The sequence below is a fragment of the Lichenostomus cassidix genome, chromosome 19, assembly GCF_008360975.1.
Source record: "Lichenostomus cassidix isolate B80296 chromosome 19, HeHo_3.0, whole genome shotgun sequence".
NCBI classification, from domain to species: domain Eukaryota; kingdom Metazoa; phylum Chordata; class Aves; order Passeriformes; family Meliphagidae; genus Lichenostomus; species Lichenostomus cassidix.
Window position 1 is genome coordinate 6,387,207 of NC_139499.1, and position 12,493 is coordinate 6,399,699.

The 12,493-nt window shown below is 56.9% G+C and overlaps 3 protein-coding genes and 2 non-coding genes across 10 annotated transcripts in view; 1 reads left to right on the forward strand and 4 right to left on the reverse strand.

Moving 5' to 3' along the window:
* SMG6 (SMG6 nonsense mediated mRNA decay factor) overlaps nucleotides 1–3,877 on the reverse strand; it is a 103,173-nt gene extending 99,296 nt beyond the window's left edge. For 4 of the 5 annotated variants that reach the window (XR_014855713.1, XM_085078234.1, XM_085078232.1 and 1 more), the window contains exons 1-2: nucleotides 3,726–3,877; nucleotides 1,082–2,825 (exon numbers count right to left, since the gene is read on the reverse strand). Coding sequence is in view for 4 of the 5 variants with exons in the window: in XM_085078234.1 (XP_084934360.1) it covers nucleotides 1,082–2,825; nucleotides 3,726–3,816 (1,835 nt within the window). In the remaining variant the exon portion in view is untranslated. Of the gene's footprint in view, nucleotides 1–1,081; nucleotides 2,826–3,047; nucleotides 3,241–3,725 lie in introns of those variants that run through there. The other variant, XM_085078233.1, reaches the window with a different exon arrangement.
* Nucleotides 3,878–3,897: 20 nt separating this feature from the next.
* On the forward strand, nucleotides 3,898–6,035 carry SRR (serine racemase). 2 transcript variants are annotated; one of them, XM_085078252.1, is made up of 7 exons: nucleotides 3,898–4,086; nucleotides 4,278–4,413; nucleotides 4,588–4,691; nucleotides 4,765–4,884; nucleotides 4,967–5,041; nucleotides 5,277–5,486; nucleotides 5,748–6,035. In XM_085078252.1, exons 1-7 carry the CDS (start codon nucleotides 3,910–3,912, stop codon nucleotides 5,943–5,945), a joined length of 1,020 nt encoding a protein of 339 aa, XP_084934378.1. In that variant the 5' UTR covers nucleotides 3,898–3,909; the 3' UTR covers nucleotides 5,946–6,035. The 2 variants fall into 2 exon arrangements, with proteins under 2 accessions (XP_084934378.1, XP_084934379.1); XM_085078253.1 differs by having other exon boundaries at nucleotides 5,677–5,794.
* A 327-nt stretch (nucleotides 6,036–6,362) lies between these two features.
* On the reverse strand, nucleotides 6,363–12,381 carry TSR1 (TSR1 ribosome maturation factor). The gene is made up of 15 exons (XM_085078241.1): nucleotides 12,228–12,381; nucleotides 12,053–12,156; nucleotides 11,522–11,738; nucleotides 11,310–11,444; nucleotides 10,583–11,010; nucleotides 10,160–10,319; nucleotides 9,696–9,859; nucleotides 9,210–9,406; nucleotides 8,643–8,805; nucleotides 8,322–8,432; nucleotides 7,895–8,027; nucleotides 7,427–7,543; nucleotides 7,017–7,157; nucleotides 6,828–6,902; nucleotides 6,363–6,731 (listed from the first exon to the last, which is right to left on the reverse strand). The coding sequence occupies exons 1-15, from the start codon at nucleotides 12,331–12,333 to the stop codon at nucleotides 6,553–6,555; spliced, it is 2,430 nt and encodes an 809-aa protein (XP_084934367.1). The 5' UTR covers nucleotides 12,334–12,381; the 3' UTR covers nucleotides 6,363–6,552.
* On the reverse strand, nucleotides 7,755–7,847 carry LOC146429117 (small nucleolar RNA SNORD91 family). The gene has a single exon (XR_014855895.1). It is a non-coding gene; the product is annotated as a small nucleolar RNA SNORD91 family (small nucleolar RNA).
* On the reverse strand, nucleotides 9,057–9,149 carry LOC146429118 (small nucleolar RNA SNORD91 family). Its single transcript, XR_014855896.1, has one exon. It is a non-coding gene; the product is annotated as a small nucleolar RNA SNORD91 family (small nucleolar RNA).
* Nucleotides 12,382–12,493: the final 112 nt, after the last annotated feature.

Genomic DNA, 12,493 nt, shown 5'->3' on the forward strand with positions numbered 1-12,493 from the left:
AAAGTGCGTGACAGGATAAGAGAAGGATGCTGGCAGGTTCCTGCACAAAGCACAGAGCCAGGATGGGCTGCCTGACCCCACACAGTCCCCAAATGCTGCACACACACCTGGACAGCACAAACACCAAGGGAACTGGTCATTTCTGCAGACATTTCCACAGGCCACAGCAGCACCCCAGTGTTTCTTCTCCCTCCACACAACAGCTCTGGGTGACCTGAGCACCTTGAAGAAGACCTGAAACCTCTAGTGCTGCTTCAATCACAGACAAATCCCACCCCATGGTCTATAGAGCAAATGTCCAAAACACAGAACAAGGCCTGAAATGAGCTCAGTTGCTACATTTGCTGCCAGTCACCTCTGAAAATCAGTCTCCAGAGAAGCCCTGCACAGTGGTCACAAAGAAACCTGCACGATGCCAATAGAAACTTGTTACAGCCATCTTAACCACCCTCCAGAGCATCATTGTTACTTCTCTCTTGCCAGCCTGGCATCACCAGGCTACTCTTACCAGTGTGTCACCATGTTGAGTGGCATCAAGAGCAAAACTACACAGCGCCGGAAAGACACTGAAACTGTTACACAGCATCAGGAACACAGCAAATGCTTCCTGAGCACACACTGACAGTCAGCACCTCAAAGCCCACAGTGCAAATCCAACAGCAGAAAACTGAGGGCAGGTAAGAAAGCAGAAGTCTGACAGCAAACACTGAGAGCATGTGAGAGCACAGGAACAGAGAGAGATCAACTCCAGCAAGAGCCAGAAATACCAAAAAGCTGCAGCAGGTGCTTGTCCTGCTCCTCTGTGTCCCTGCAAGGCATTCACCAAGCACAAGAAGCAATGGCTTTGCTTCCAGCCCAGGGAGATGACATCCATCCTCACCCACAGCTTCCTTCCACCACCCACACACCCCTGGCACATAACAAACAGACCCAGCACATCAAAAACTGGCAACCCAGTGCCCCATCTCCCAGCCTCTGAGACACACAGATCCCCAATACGTCAGATCCCCAAGGAGACACCATTCTCCCATATTTCACCCTGGAAATGACTCACTCCCCCCTCTCCAGCCCACCCACGAACCTCAGCTGGGCCATCTTCTCCAGCCCCTCCGGGCTGATGCGGTCTCTGGACAGGAGGTTGCTGAGCTGCTGCTCCTGGTTCCCAGCCTCACGCAGGAGTTTGCTGAGCTCCTGCTGCTGCATATTCCTCATCTGCTGCTCCATCTCGGGGCTCAGAGGAGTGGGGGGCAGAGGGCCACACAGGTACTGCCCTGCCTGGCCAGGGTACCCAGGGTAATAGGCTCCTGGGTACACCCCGTTGGTTGGACCCATGGGATACTGCAGGGAATATCCACCATAGGGATATTGGGGGCCTTGCCCGGAGGCACGAGGGTAATAATAGGGGTTGTCAGAGTTTTGGAATTTATAGTAGGAGGGCTGGGCCTGGCGGGCTTCCCCCCAGGAGGTGGGGCTCACTTCATCATCCGTGTCTAGGAAGTGAAGCTGAGCAGTCTGGCTCTTCAGGGCGGGTTTTTGGTCCGGGTTGTTTGGGTCCCACAGCCGGCGGGCAGTGCCACCTCGGCCCCGGCTCCGGGACCCTTTGCTGCCAGCCCCACCTAGCAGGAGCCTAGGACCAGAGTGAGTGGCTTCAGGGACACCCCCAGAGCTGGCAGAGAGGTCCGTGTTGGCAGGCAGGACCAGAATCCCACGGCCCCTCCCTTGGGGCTCCCTGCTCTGGCTCCTCGCCTCTGAAGCCTTCAGGGATGTTTTTTTATCAGTATCTACCAGGCTGACATCCCTGTTCATGGTCCTGCTGTCAAATGTGACTCGAAAGGGTCCCTTGACCTCCCTGCCATTGCTGCTCCACTCGCTCTCACTCCTGGAAGCTCGGCTCTGCTCCGAATGCCTCCTCCTGTCCGAATTCCTGCCGGAGACGTACGCTTCTGCCTCATCGATTCTGTCATCGTCCAAGGAGTCGGTGGAGGACACAGAGAGCTGCTTCCTGGGACGTATTCTTTCCCTGGCACGCTCCTGCCGCCTCTCCACCCCATCCACGAGCAGGGCTCCATCTGTGCTGTTGTTGCTCCCAGCTGAGCTCGTGCTGCAGGTGCGGTATCGGCTCCGCCGCTTGTCCGTGCGGGAATAGCGCTTGGTGGAGCCCAGCTTGCCTGGCAGCACCTCATCCCCCGTCCTCCTCATCCTGTCGCTTCGCTCTGCTCGTCTCCCTTTATCTCCCCTGGAGGCTTTCACTGCTTCCCTGGCCTGGCTCCCCTCTCTATCCTCCCTGCTCGATTTAATTCTCCTGTTGTTGTCTTTTCCAGGGCCTTTCTCCATCTCTTCATCTCCTTCAACTTTCAGCTGCTCCATCCTCGCGGTGATTTCCTCGCTTGCTGACCGTGGGGAGGATTCTTTAGCAGCTGAGTGCAGGCGCTTCCCAGGCTGGTAGATCTGCTGGTCTGGTTTCTTGGTTCTCCTGGGGGTCTTTGGACACCACTCATCCACAATGGGCTGTTTGGATAAGTTTTCCTGGCTTTGCAGGCCGCCTTTGGTCTCTGTTTCCTCCTTTTCCTGTGAAGGACCGTTCTGCTTGGGGCCATTGCTTTTGTCCCCGTCCTCCACGGCTGGAGCTCCCATTCCCACAGAGTCCTTGTCCCCAGCACTCTCCTCGTTGTCCTCCTCAGCTCTGCTCCTTTCTGTCTCTGAGGTCTCCTGCTTTGGTGGCACAATTTTGTTCCTCAGTCTCGAGAGGCCGGGCTTGTAAATCTCCTGGTCTGGGCGCCTGTTGTCTTTGCGATGCCTCGGCTCCTTCACCTCCTTCATGTTTTCTGGGGAAAGACAGACAGAAAAAAGTTATTTCTATGGACTAAAAATACCATGATAAATATTCAAGGAGAAATATTAAGTCAAGGCAAAGAGCCTGCCACCCTCAGGGCAGGTCCAGGAGAGATCTGAAAACCTATGTCAATACTTACAGGAAATCACAGAATAAGAGTAGAAAATGAGAGAGTCTAAGACAACTGACCAAATCTTTAGCCTGATCCACTTACAAATTCCATCCTGCAACAGGTTTTACTTCAAAGCATCAACAAGGGACAGGTAAAGCACAACACAAGACTCGAGCACAAGCACCACAAGATTAGTTTTCCCATTACAGGTTCAACAGCAGTCACCTGCCTGCTGTCGGTGCAGGAGCTGCCATCCCCAGCAATCCCTGCTCCCCAACAGGAGAGAGACTCCAACGGACCGTTTGAGCCAAAGACTCCTTTCCCCCTTGCTCACAATCCGGTAACGTTCCTCTCCTCCTCCCTTAACCGTATTTACACAAAAAATCGTTACAGAACGCAGCCCGGACCACGCACGGTTAAACGACCCACCAAAGCCGGGCTGTTCCCCGCTGCACTCCTAAACTTTCCCCCGTCAGCACCGCGCACCGCCCGCAGCCCCGAACCGCCGCCGGTACCGGGAGCTCGGCCCGGAGATCCCAGAGGGGCCGGGACCGACCACCCCGGGCCAAAGCCGCCCCGGCTGCCGCCGCGAGGCCCGCAACCTCCCCATTCCCGGCGCGGTAGGGCCGTGCTCTCCCATCCCGGCCACCCCCTCAGCCCCAAGCCCCACCGCAGGCGCAGCCGGGCAGCGCGGCCGTGCGCGCCCGCGGGCAGGTGCCGCCGCGGGGAAGGGAAGGGCAGGCCCGGCAGCGGGCCGCGGGTGCCCCCGGCGCCCCTCACCTCGCCCGCCGCCGGCCGCGCGGGCCTGCGCCGCCACCATGTCCCGCAGCTCGGCGGCCGAGACGCGGACGCGCTCCAGCCCCTCCGCCATCTTGGCAGGGCCGGGGGCGGGCGGTGCGGACGGCGGCCGCGCAGGGACAAACCGCCGCCGCGGCCGCGCGCACGCGCGCTCGGGGCCGCGCACATGGCCGCGCACGGGGCCGCGCCGCCGCCGGCGCTGGGCGAGGTGCGGGATGCGGAGCGGCGGCTGCGGGGCAGAGTGCACCGCACCCCGCTGCTCACCTGCGCCGGGCTGGAGCGCCTGGCCGGCAGGAGGCTGCTCTTCAAGTGCGAGCTCTTCCAGAGGACCGGGTCCTTCAAGGTGCGCGGCGATGGCGGCACTGCAAAGCCACGGGGCAAAGGTCGCTCTTTGCAAGAAACTCACCAGCTCCTGCCACCCTGCGTGGGGCGCCAAAAGCTGCCCAGGACTGAGGGAATGGTGGAAGCAGGACATTCGGCTCAGCACACGGGCTCTGGGGCGGTGATGCACAGAGTCCTGCGCTCTCCTTCCAGATCCGCGGTGCCCTGAACGCGGTGAGGAGCCTCGTTGAGGAAAGCGAGAGGACGGGACGGGAGCTGCCCCGAGCTGTGGTGACACACAGCAGTGGGAATCACGGGCAGGCACTCGCCTGTGCTGCCCAAGCAGAAGGTAAGGTGGACTCCGACCAGAATGCAGAGCTGGGTCCTGGGCAGACAGCTCTGCTGCCCTCGGAGAGAAGGATGGAAATCCCTCTACTCAACCCATGCAGAGACTAGCATAGGCAAGGCCATGCTCATTCCTGCAGTGCTAAGTGGCTTGGATTTGCCTTCTCTCATCACACAGGCATTCCATCCTACATCGTGGTGCCCCGGACAGCACCACAGTGTAAACAAGATGCCATCCGTGCCTACGGTGCCACATTGGTGCCCTGTGAGCCCAATGACAAGGTAAGGCACAGGGAGACCAGCCAGGAGCACGGCCCAGCTGAATTGAGAGGTGACTCTTTGTGCTTTCCCTTAGTCCAGAGCTGAGACAGCATTACGTGTAGTCCAGGAGACAGGAGGAGTCTTGGTGCACCCCAACCAGGAGCCAGCAGTGATTGCGGGGCAAGGCACCATCGCCCTGGAGGTGCTGGAGCAGGTGAGGGAAATGCACAGCCTGACCCCTGACCCCTGCACAGCAAAAAGGGGGACACAGTGCCAGAAGCTTCCTTTCTGCACAGGCACCCGAGGTAAATGCAGTGGTGGTTCCCGTCGGAGGCGGAGGAATGCTTGCAGGAATAGCAATTGCCATCAAGGTAGGCAACAGCTCATCCAGGCAGTGGTGGCTGCACCTCCCTGTGGGAAGGGCAGGGCTCTCAAGGCAGGCAGCAGCTCTTAACTTTAGGAACAGAAAGACCCTGCTGCAGAAGTCTGTGGGTGCTTGGGGTCTGCATGGCAGCAGCAGCAGGCCTGCTTAGCGCCCTGCACACACATAAACAAGGAACAAGCACACACTAGTGTTACCCAAGTGGCTCCTTCTGCTCTCCCCAGGCTTTGAGGCCAGATGTGAAGGTGTTTGCTGCAGAGCCATGCAACGTGGATGACTGTTACCAGTCCAAGGTCCGAGGGGAGCTGACCCCCAACCTCCACCCGCGGGACACCATCGCAGACGCAGTAAAAACCAGCATCGGACCCACCACGTGGCCCATCATCAGGGATTTGGTGGACGATGTCCTCACAGTCTCAGAGGAGGAAATCAAGGTAAAGGCTCCCAGCTCCCTTCTCACGCTAGCTGCCAGCAGGCAGCTGCCTCCATCCCTGCCCTGCCCCTCTGCTCTCACCCCAACACACTCCCAGAGCAGCACAAGCCCCTGTGCACCAGTGCAGCTGTGACACCCACGCTGTCTCCAGCTGGAAAGGGCTGTTGGAAGCTCTGCTCTCCCATTCCCAGAGCACTGCAGGGATGCCCTGGAGCAGCCTGTGCTGGCTGCTGGGCTGACAGCTGCTGCCCTGTCCCGACAGCGAGCCACGTGGCTGGTGTGGGAAAGGATGAAGCTGCTGATTGAGCCAACAGCAGGCGTGGGACTGGCGGCCGTGCTCTCGGAGCGGTTCCAGGCAGTCCCCCGGGACATGCAGAACGTTTGCATCGTGCTGTGTGGGGGAAACGTGGACCTGAGAGCCCTGACCTGGCTCACAGACCTCTCTGGGAAAGCGGAATGAGGATGGAGTGGTGTTTCAAGGAACGAAAACCTCACTCACTGTGAATTTGTGCAGTGGTTTGTGCGCTACTAAAAACAGATCAAGTCCGAATGTTTGGGAGTTTTTGTGGAGGGATATGGGAAGCTGGCACTGGTCTCTGTGGGGGGCCTGGAAACAAAGCACTGCCTGTTCTCCCCTCCCCAGCTGCCTTGTTCTGGGCCAGGCCTCCAGAGAGCTGCACTCAGTCACCCTCCCCAGCTGCTGCTTGGCTTTTCTTCCTCAGCATCGCAGGAACTGCCAGCAAGCTCCTTCACACAGCATAATCCCCACACACCCCACGTGGCAGGGCATGAGGGACAGAAACAACCCCAGTGGGCCAGGGGTTTCAGTGGACAAGGGATGCACACAGCCTCCTGACCACCACCAAGACAGAGGCACTTAGGCATTTTTGACATTTTCCATTAAAATAAATAGCTATAGCTGGTACCTGAGCAGCAGCTGGCAAGGCAGCTGCCCCTGCACAGACCCCAGCAGTAACACGTCCAAGACATCAGTGCTGTCCTCACTGTGCACAGGCCAAGAACAGCATCCAGGGAGCCAAGGCACAAACTCCAGCTATGCTGGAGACTCATTCCATTTCCACCTCCCGCTCTGGCAGCGCGCTCTCGCTCCTCACCCACGGCACAGGCTCGGGGACATGTGGGTCATAAGTCCATTTGGGAAAAACACGTTTGTAGAGGTTCAGCAGCACCGTGTCCTGGGATTTCAGCTGCCCATCGAAGTGGCACTTCATGTGGCCATGGGTCCCTAGGCAGAAAGCACAGGAGGCCATTAGCAGTCTCTCTGGCCTAGGAAGACCACACCATGCCAGCAACACAGAGATAAACACCAAATCAATCCTACCTAATGGCTCCTTGATGTGCCCTCTGCGTCCCCACTTTGTCCTCAGCTCCACGGGCTTGAACCACATCACATCATCTAGAGATGAAAACACGAAAGGCATGTAAGGAACAGGCTGTGCTGCACCAACATAACCACAGGGACAGGGATTCTGCTTCCAGAACCTCTCTTCCCACCAGAAATGAGCTGTACCTCTGTTAAAGAACATGTATCTCACGACAGCTGTCTTGGTGAAGATCTTGAAGGGGTGGCCACTGAGCACCAGGCGCTTGATGACGATCCTGTCGGGATCCACGGAGAGCAGGGAGCCCGTGGCAATGAGGTCGTGCATTCCTGCCAGGCAGAGTCACCAATGCACCAGGGCAGGTGCCTCCATCACTCCCTCCCCACCACAAACCCCTTCCCCAAAGAGATCCAGGCCCAGAGCAAACCCACAGCAGGGACAGACAAATGACAACAGGGATGGTGAAGGGCTCATCTTGTCAAACAGCAGGAGGGGGACAGCTTTTTCAAGAAATACTTTCTGGAGGGATGCACTTGCAAGCAGGGAATGGGGACAGTTTGTTTCCCACAAACCACCTCCTCAGCATTTATCAACTCACCATTGCTTCTCTGTTTGAAAAGCAGCACTGAGGCAGGAGGGAAAGTGATGGGAGCGTAAACAGTCACCACCAGGGCAGCATCTGGGCGCAGGAAACGCTCCAGCTTGTGCTTATCAGCTAGGACAGAACAGCAATGATCAAGTTCAGGCCAACAGAAGTCCTCAGTGCTGTGGGAAAGCCCAAAGCTCATTCTTCCCTGTCCAACAAACCCCTCCTCCTCTGGTACAGTATCTGGGAATGAAGGTGATCCTCTGGCATGAAACCTGGACCTTGCCTGGATCAGTGAGCCACCTTGCCCAAGCCCTTCTACTCCCCATGATTCAGTGCCTGCCCTGGAAGCCTCAGAGCCTAGGAGTGAATCTTCACAAGAATCCTTCAGCCAGGTTCAGACACCACAGCTAAGACATCACAGGCTTCCTGCCCCCAAATCCCCAGCCCCACTCCTGGTATTCCCAGTCCCTGACAAACCTGAGGTGTGCTGGGAGAACAGGGGGGATGCTCGGAAGCGTCTGAACCCACAGTGGAAGATCAGCTCCTCCTTGGCCCTCACTGGCTCGCTGTTGCCTGGATGGCGACGCACCAGGAAGTTCAACACAGACATCTGGAAGAGGCACCACACTGAGGGGCTGCTGGCAGGTTATGGTGGGCAGCAGAAAGCAATAGGACATTGCAAAAGATGAATGTCCTTGAGAATGGCATCCCAAAAGGTCACTGGTCACCAGTGCCAGGCTTAGATACTTTATCCTAAACCCCCCTGGCAGATTCTGCACACTCTGACCTACTTTGAAACAGGAGCAATGTGGGGAGATTTTAGCCCAAACCCTCTGCAGCCAGACCCTCCCCAAGCCAGAAGGAACAAGGAGCTGCACACCCCTGCAAGGTCCCTTTTGTTCACCTTTTGTTCGTGGGGAAGCAGTGAGAACAGGACCAGGGGTTTCCCTTCCTTGAAGCTCTCCATCACCGAGACAGGGACATTGCAGACGTGAAGCGTAACGTACCAGCCCACCTGCCAAAACAGGAGCTGTTGTGAACACTTCTCTCAACAAAAAAAACTGTCAGAAGATGTGCCAGGGTTAGGGAGGGAATCCAGGAGAAAATCATCTGAATTTAAGGCTTCATGCTGGCTGAAATATCCACCCTACCACCTCCTTGGTAAATTGTTCCTATTGGGAGTAAAGGAGCACAGCAGGGAAAGAGATGAGCAAAAGGGAGTTACCGAAGCTCCTTCAGTCTCCTCCTTCTCTATTTGCTTGAAGAGGTTCTTTCTGGTTCGGGAGAAGTCCTGGAACTGGAAGATCCTGGCATAATCCCTTGGAAGATTCTCTTTGGGGTCCCATGGAGAAGTCCGGAAGCTTTTCAGCCCCCTGTACTTCTGGAACCTGAAAAACAGAGGGCAGGAAAGACAAATTACTTCACCAATTGAGGTGAATCCCATCCTTCACCACCACCTGTGGTCTGCAGGGTCTCACACCTTCAGGGAGAACAAAGGGAGCAAAGCAAACATTAGCCCTCAGGAAAGATCTTGGCGCAAAGAGAGCTAAAACCAGCAGCCAAATCCCCAGACTGTGCCTCAGGGCTATCCTCCTCCCTCTCCCAGGTCAGGACCCAGCTCTCCCTGCCAACTAGTGCCTGCTCTGGAAGCCTCAGAGCCAAAGAATGAGTCTTCACAAGAGTATTTCAGCCAGGTTCAGACACCACGGCTAAGACATCACAGGCTTCCTCACCAAATTTAACAGGCAGGTGCCTCCCAGCTCCTCTCCCAGCAAAGCATCCCATTTCTTACCTGACTCTGGCAGGTACATCCCGTGGCGTGTCCACCTCATCTGGGAACATCTCATCCATTCTCTCCTGTTTGTATCTCTCCAGCATCTGCTCATCCTCCTCCATCTTCTCGTCATATTGGTCATCCCGCAGGCACTCGGACACGGTCATGGTCTCACTCTCCTCCTCCCCAGGTTCCTCCTCACTGCTCTCCCCCTCCTGGCACAGGGCAGCACAGAGCCTGTGAGCACACAGAGCTGTGCATGCAGCACTGACACTCTGGGTGAGCTCACATTGTGTGATTTGGGACCCCAGACAGACCCCAGCCTGTCATTTTGGGGTCAAACAGGTCAGAGAAGCAACATGAAACATGTGGGGATTTAACAGGGGAAATCCAGGCAAGTGCTGGCTTTGTGTTGTGGCCTTGCATAGACAGAGCAAGTTGGAATGACAGAATTATCCCAGAATATGCCTGGAGAACACCTGTACTATCAGCTCTTAGAGGTACCTGAGAAACTGCCTCTTCCATCAGATCATCATCCATGTCATCATCTTCATCATCATCATCATCTTTCTCACTGCCTTCTTCTCCATCATCCACAATCCAGGCAGCCTGGTACTTGGATGTGCCTTTGGGGACCTTCACCACCCTCCTGTTTGCCTTCAGAGAATCTGTAGGATTCCCACCAGTGGTTAATACAGAACAATTCTCCTTCCCCTCAGCAATATTTACCCCACGACAGCCAAAACAGATCTAGACCAGAACTGATGTTTTCCAGCACAGAATTTGTCAGGACAGCCAAAATCTGCTCACTTCCCAGGCAAAGCACACAGCCTGCTGGTCACCTGATGAGAGTAGGGATGGAAACCAACCCATCTACAATGTTTCTTTACAGCCACCCTGGTGACAGAAGTTTCTAGCAACTCTTAAGATGGACAAGGAAAAAGTACAGAATTATTGCTGCTACTCACCCTCTGCTTCCTGCAGTTCTTCTTCAGTAGGCCATGTCTGTTCTCCTTCCATGGGATCAGGAACCACTTCTGACTGCAGAGATTCCTGCTTGCTTGGATCTGCCTTCATCAGGACCTTAACATCTTCCTCCATCTCATCAGCACCATTTCCAGACTCATCCTGAAGGGCAATAGCAGAGTTCCCTGCTCTGAACACCCCTAACTGAAGCTTGCAATCAATCTTAATTGAAACTCCCTTAATTATGTCATGCCATAACGTTCATTACACACTGCAGGCAAGGAACCTCAGCCCAGTAGCAGAACAGAGATAAAAAACTCCCTTTTCCCTCTCCTTGCCCACACACACCCAGTTGTATTTTCCACAATGAAAGTTCAGAAACCTTATGTTCTAAAAGGACTGGCAAAGCCCTCACCCCAACACACCTGAACCTCCATGTCCTGACTCCTCTTCTGTCCTTTAACCACCCGTGGGTTCAAAGAGAGGGGGTCAGGGGGTGCATCCACTTGGCTGACCTGGAAGTCCCCATGGCCCACAATGTGCACCAGGCTGTTCACATTGAGGGTCTGTCCCCGGACAAAGCCAGACACCTTCAGGGTCCCAACCAGCTGGCTGTCCTGACTGGGCACAAACTCAGCAGCGTGGGCAAGCAGGTGAGCGCGGCGATCCCGAAAAGCAAGGTGCCGCTGCTTCTGGGAGCTGAGGTGCCTCAGGAGCAGCGAGGATTCCTGCTCTGTGTTCAGGGGGAAGAGCTTGGCCTCGGGAAAGCGCTTCTCAATGGCTTTGGACAGTTTCTTCCTGGCGTCTATCCTCTTCTTAGGGGGCAGGTCAGAGCCTCCTGGGACAGCCAGAGCTGCCGAGCAGAGAACAGAGCTCAGCATCAGATCTTAAACCTTCTTATGTCTTTTACCAAACACAGACAAATGTTTGGGTATCAGCAACCCAAATGGCCAGATATGCACCACCAATTTTTCAGTGGTGCCCAACAGGACAAGGAGCAATGGCCATAAACTGAAACAAAGAACTTCTACCTCAACATGAGGAAATATTTCTTTTCACTGAAAGCAACAGAGCCCTGAAAATTAATTACTGTAACAGTAAGTCTCCATTAACCACCTCCACGGCCCCCCAGAAGCCCAAAACATTTCTCACCATAACTGGGGAGCCCCTGTGCAAAGAGGCAGGAGAGGCAGTGCTCCCCAGCACTGTCCCAGCCATCCACAGAATCCAGGATGAACAGGAGGGAGTCGGCAACTTTGGCAAGGTCTAGGACAGCATGAAGGTCTCCTGCATCCAAAACACCTCCATTAGTGGGGCTGCCATAGGTAGCAGAACCAAGAACACAACCAACAGTGCCTCCTCACCTGCCTGCGCTGTGACAAAGCACCAGCGCTGCTTGAGCCGGGGACAGAGGAGGGCAAAGCCACCAGCTCTGCCCTCATCTGCACGGACAATGGCCGAGTCCTGGCTCTGCAGCAGGCGCACAGTGTCGTGGGCTGCAGCCCTGCTGTGCAGCAGCACCACAACCACGAGGTGCGGGGGCCCGTCCCTGCTGCCAAGGCTGCGCTTCTCCGCCAGCACCTGCGGGCACAAGGGCAGAGCGTGAATCCCAGCCCGGCTCCTCTGCCGCCGCTCGGATTAACACCAGAGTCCTCCACACCGCAACCCGAACCCACCCTGTTCCGCTTGACCCCAACCGAACCAGCCCTGGCACCCACTCGTCTCCCCCGCGCAGCTCCGGATCTCCCCGCAAAGACCCAAAGAGGCTCGGTTAGCATCGCCCACACCGAAACCTACCCCGACCCCATTCCAAACCCCTCCGGTAGAGACTCGAACCGACCGAGCTCCCCTCGCAACAACCAGCCCAGCCACGCCCGGCTTCCCCAGGGCCTCACCGCCTCCTTGCGCTGCCGGCGGAGCTGCAGCGCCTGATGCCGCCGGTCCACCCGGTTCAGGTCACGGATCCGCCGGCGGGGCTGGGCCTTGACGGGCACGCGGCCTGGGAGGGAAGAGAACGATCAGGCGGGCCAGGGGCGGCGGGGAACCCGCGGGAAGCCCGTCCCGCCTCACCTCCAGCGCGGCGCTGCGAGGAGCCGCTGTGCTTGCCGCCCTTGTGCGCCTTGTTCTGCTGCTTGAGCGGCCCGGGCCGGTGCGCGCCCTGCGCCGCCATCACCATGCTGCCGCCTCGCCGCCGCCACCTCGGCGCGGCCGCTGGGCGTCACTTCCTGCGCGACACGCGCGGAGAGATACACGTGGCAGCGGGAGGGAGGGACGGGACGGACCGGGGAGCGACCGCGGGAAAGGAATCCCGGGAACGGACAGCGGCGAGGCCCGGG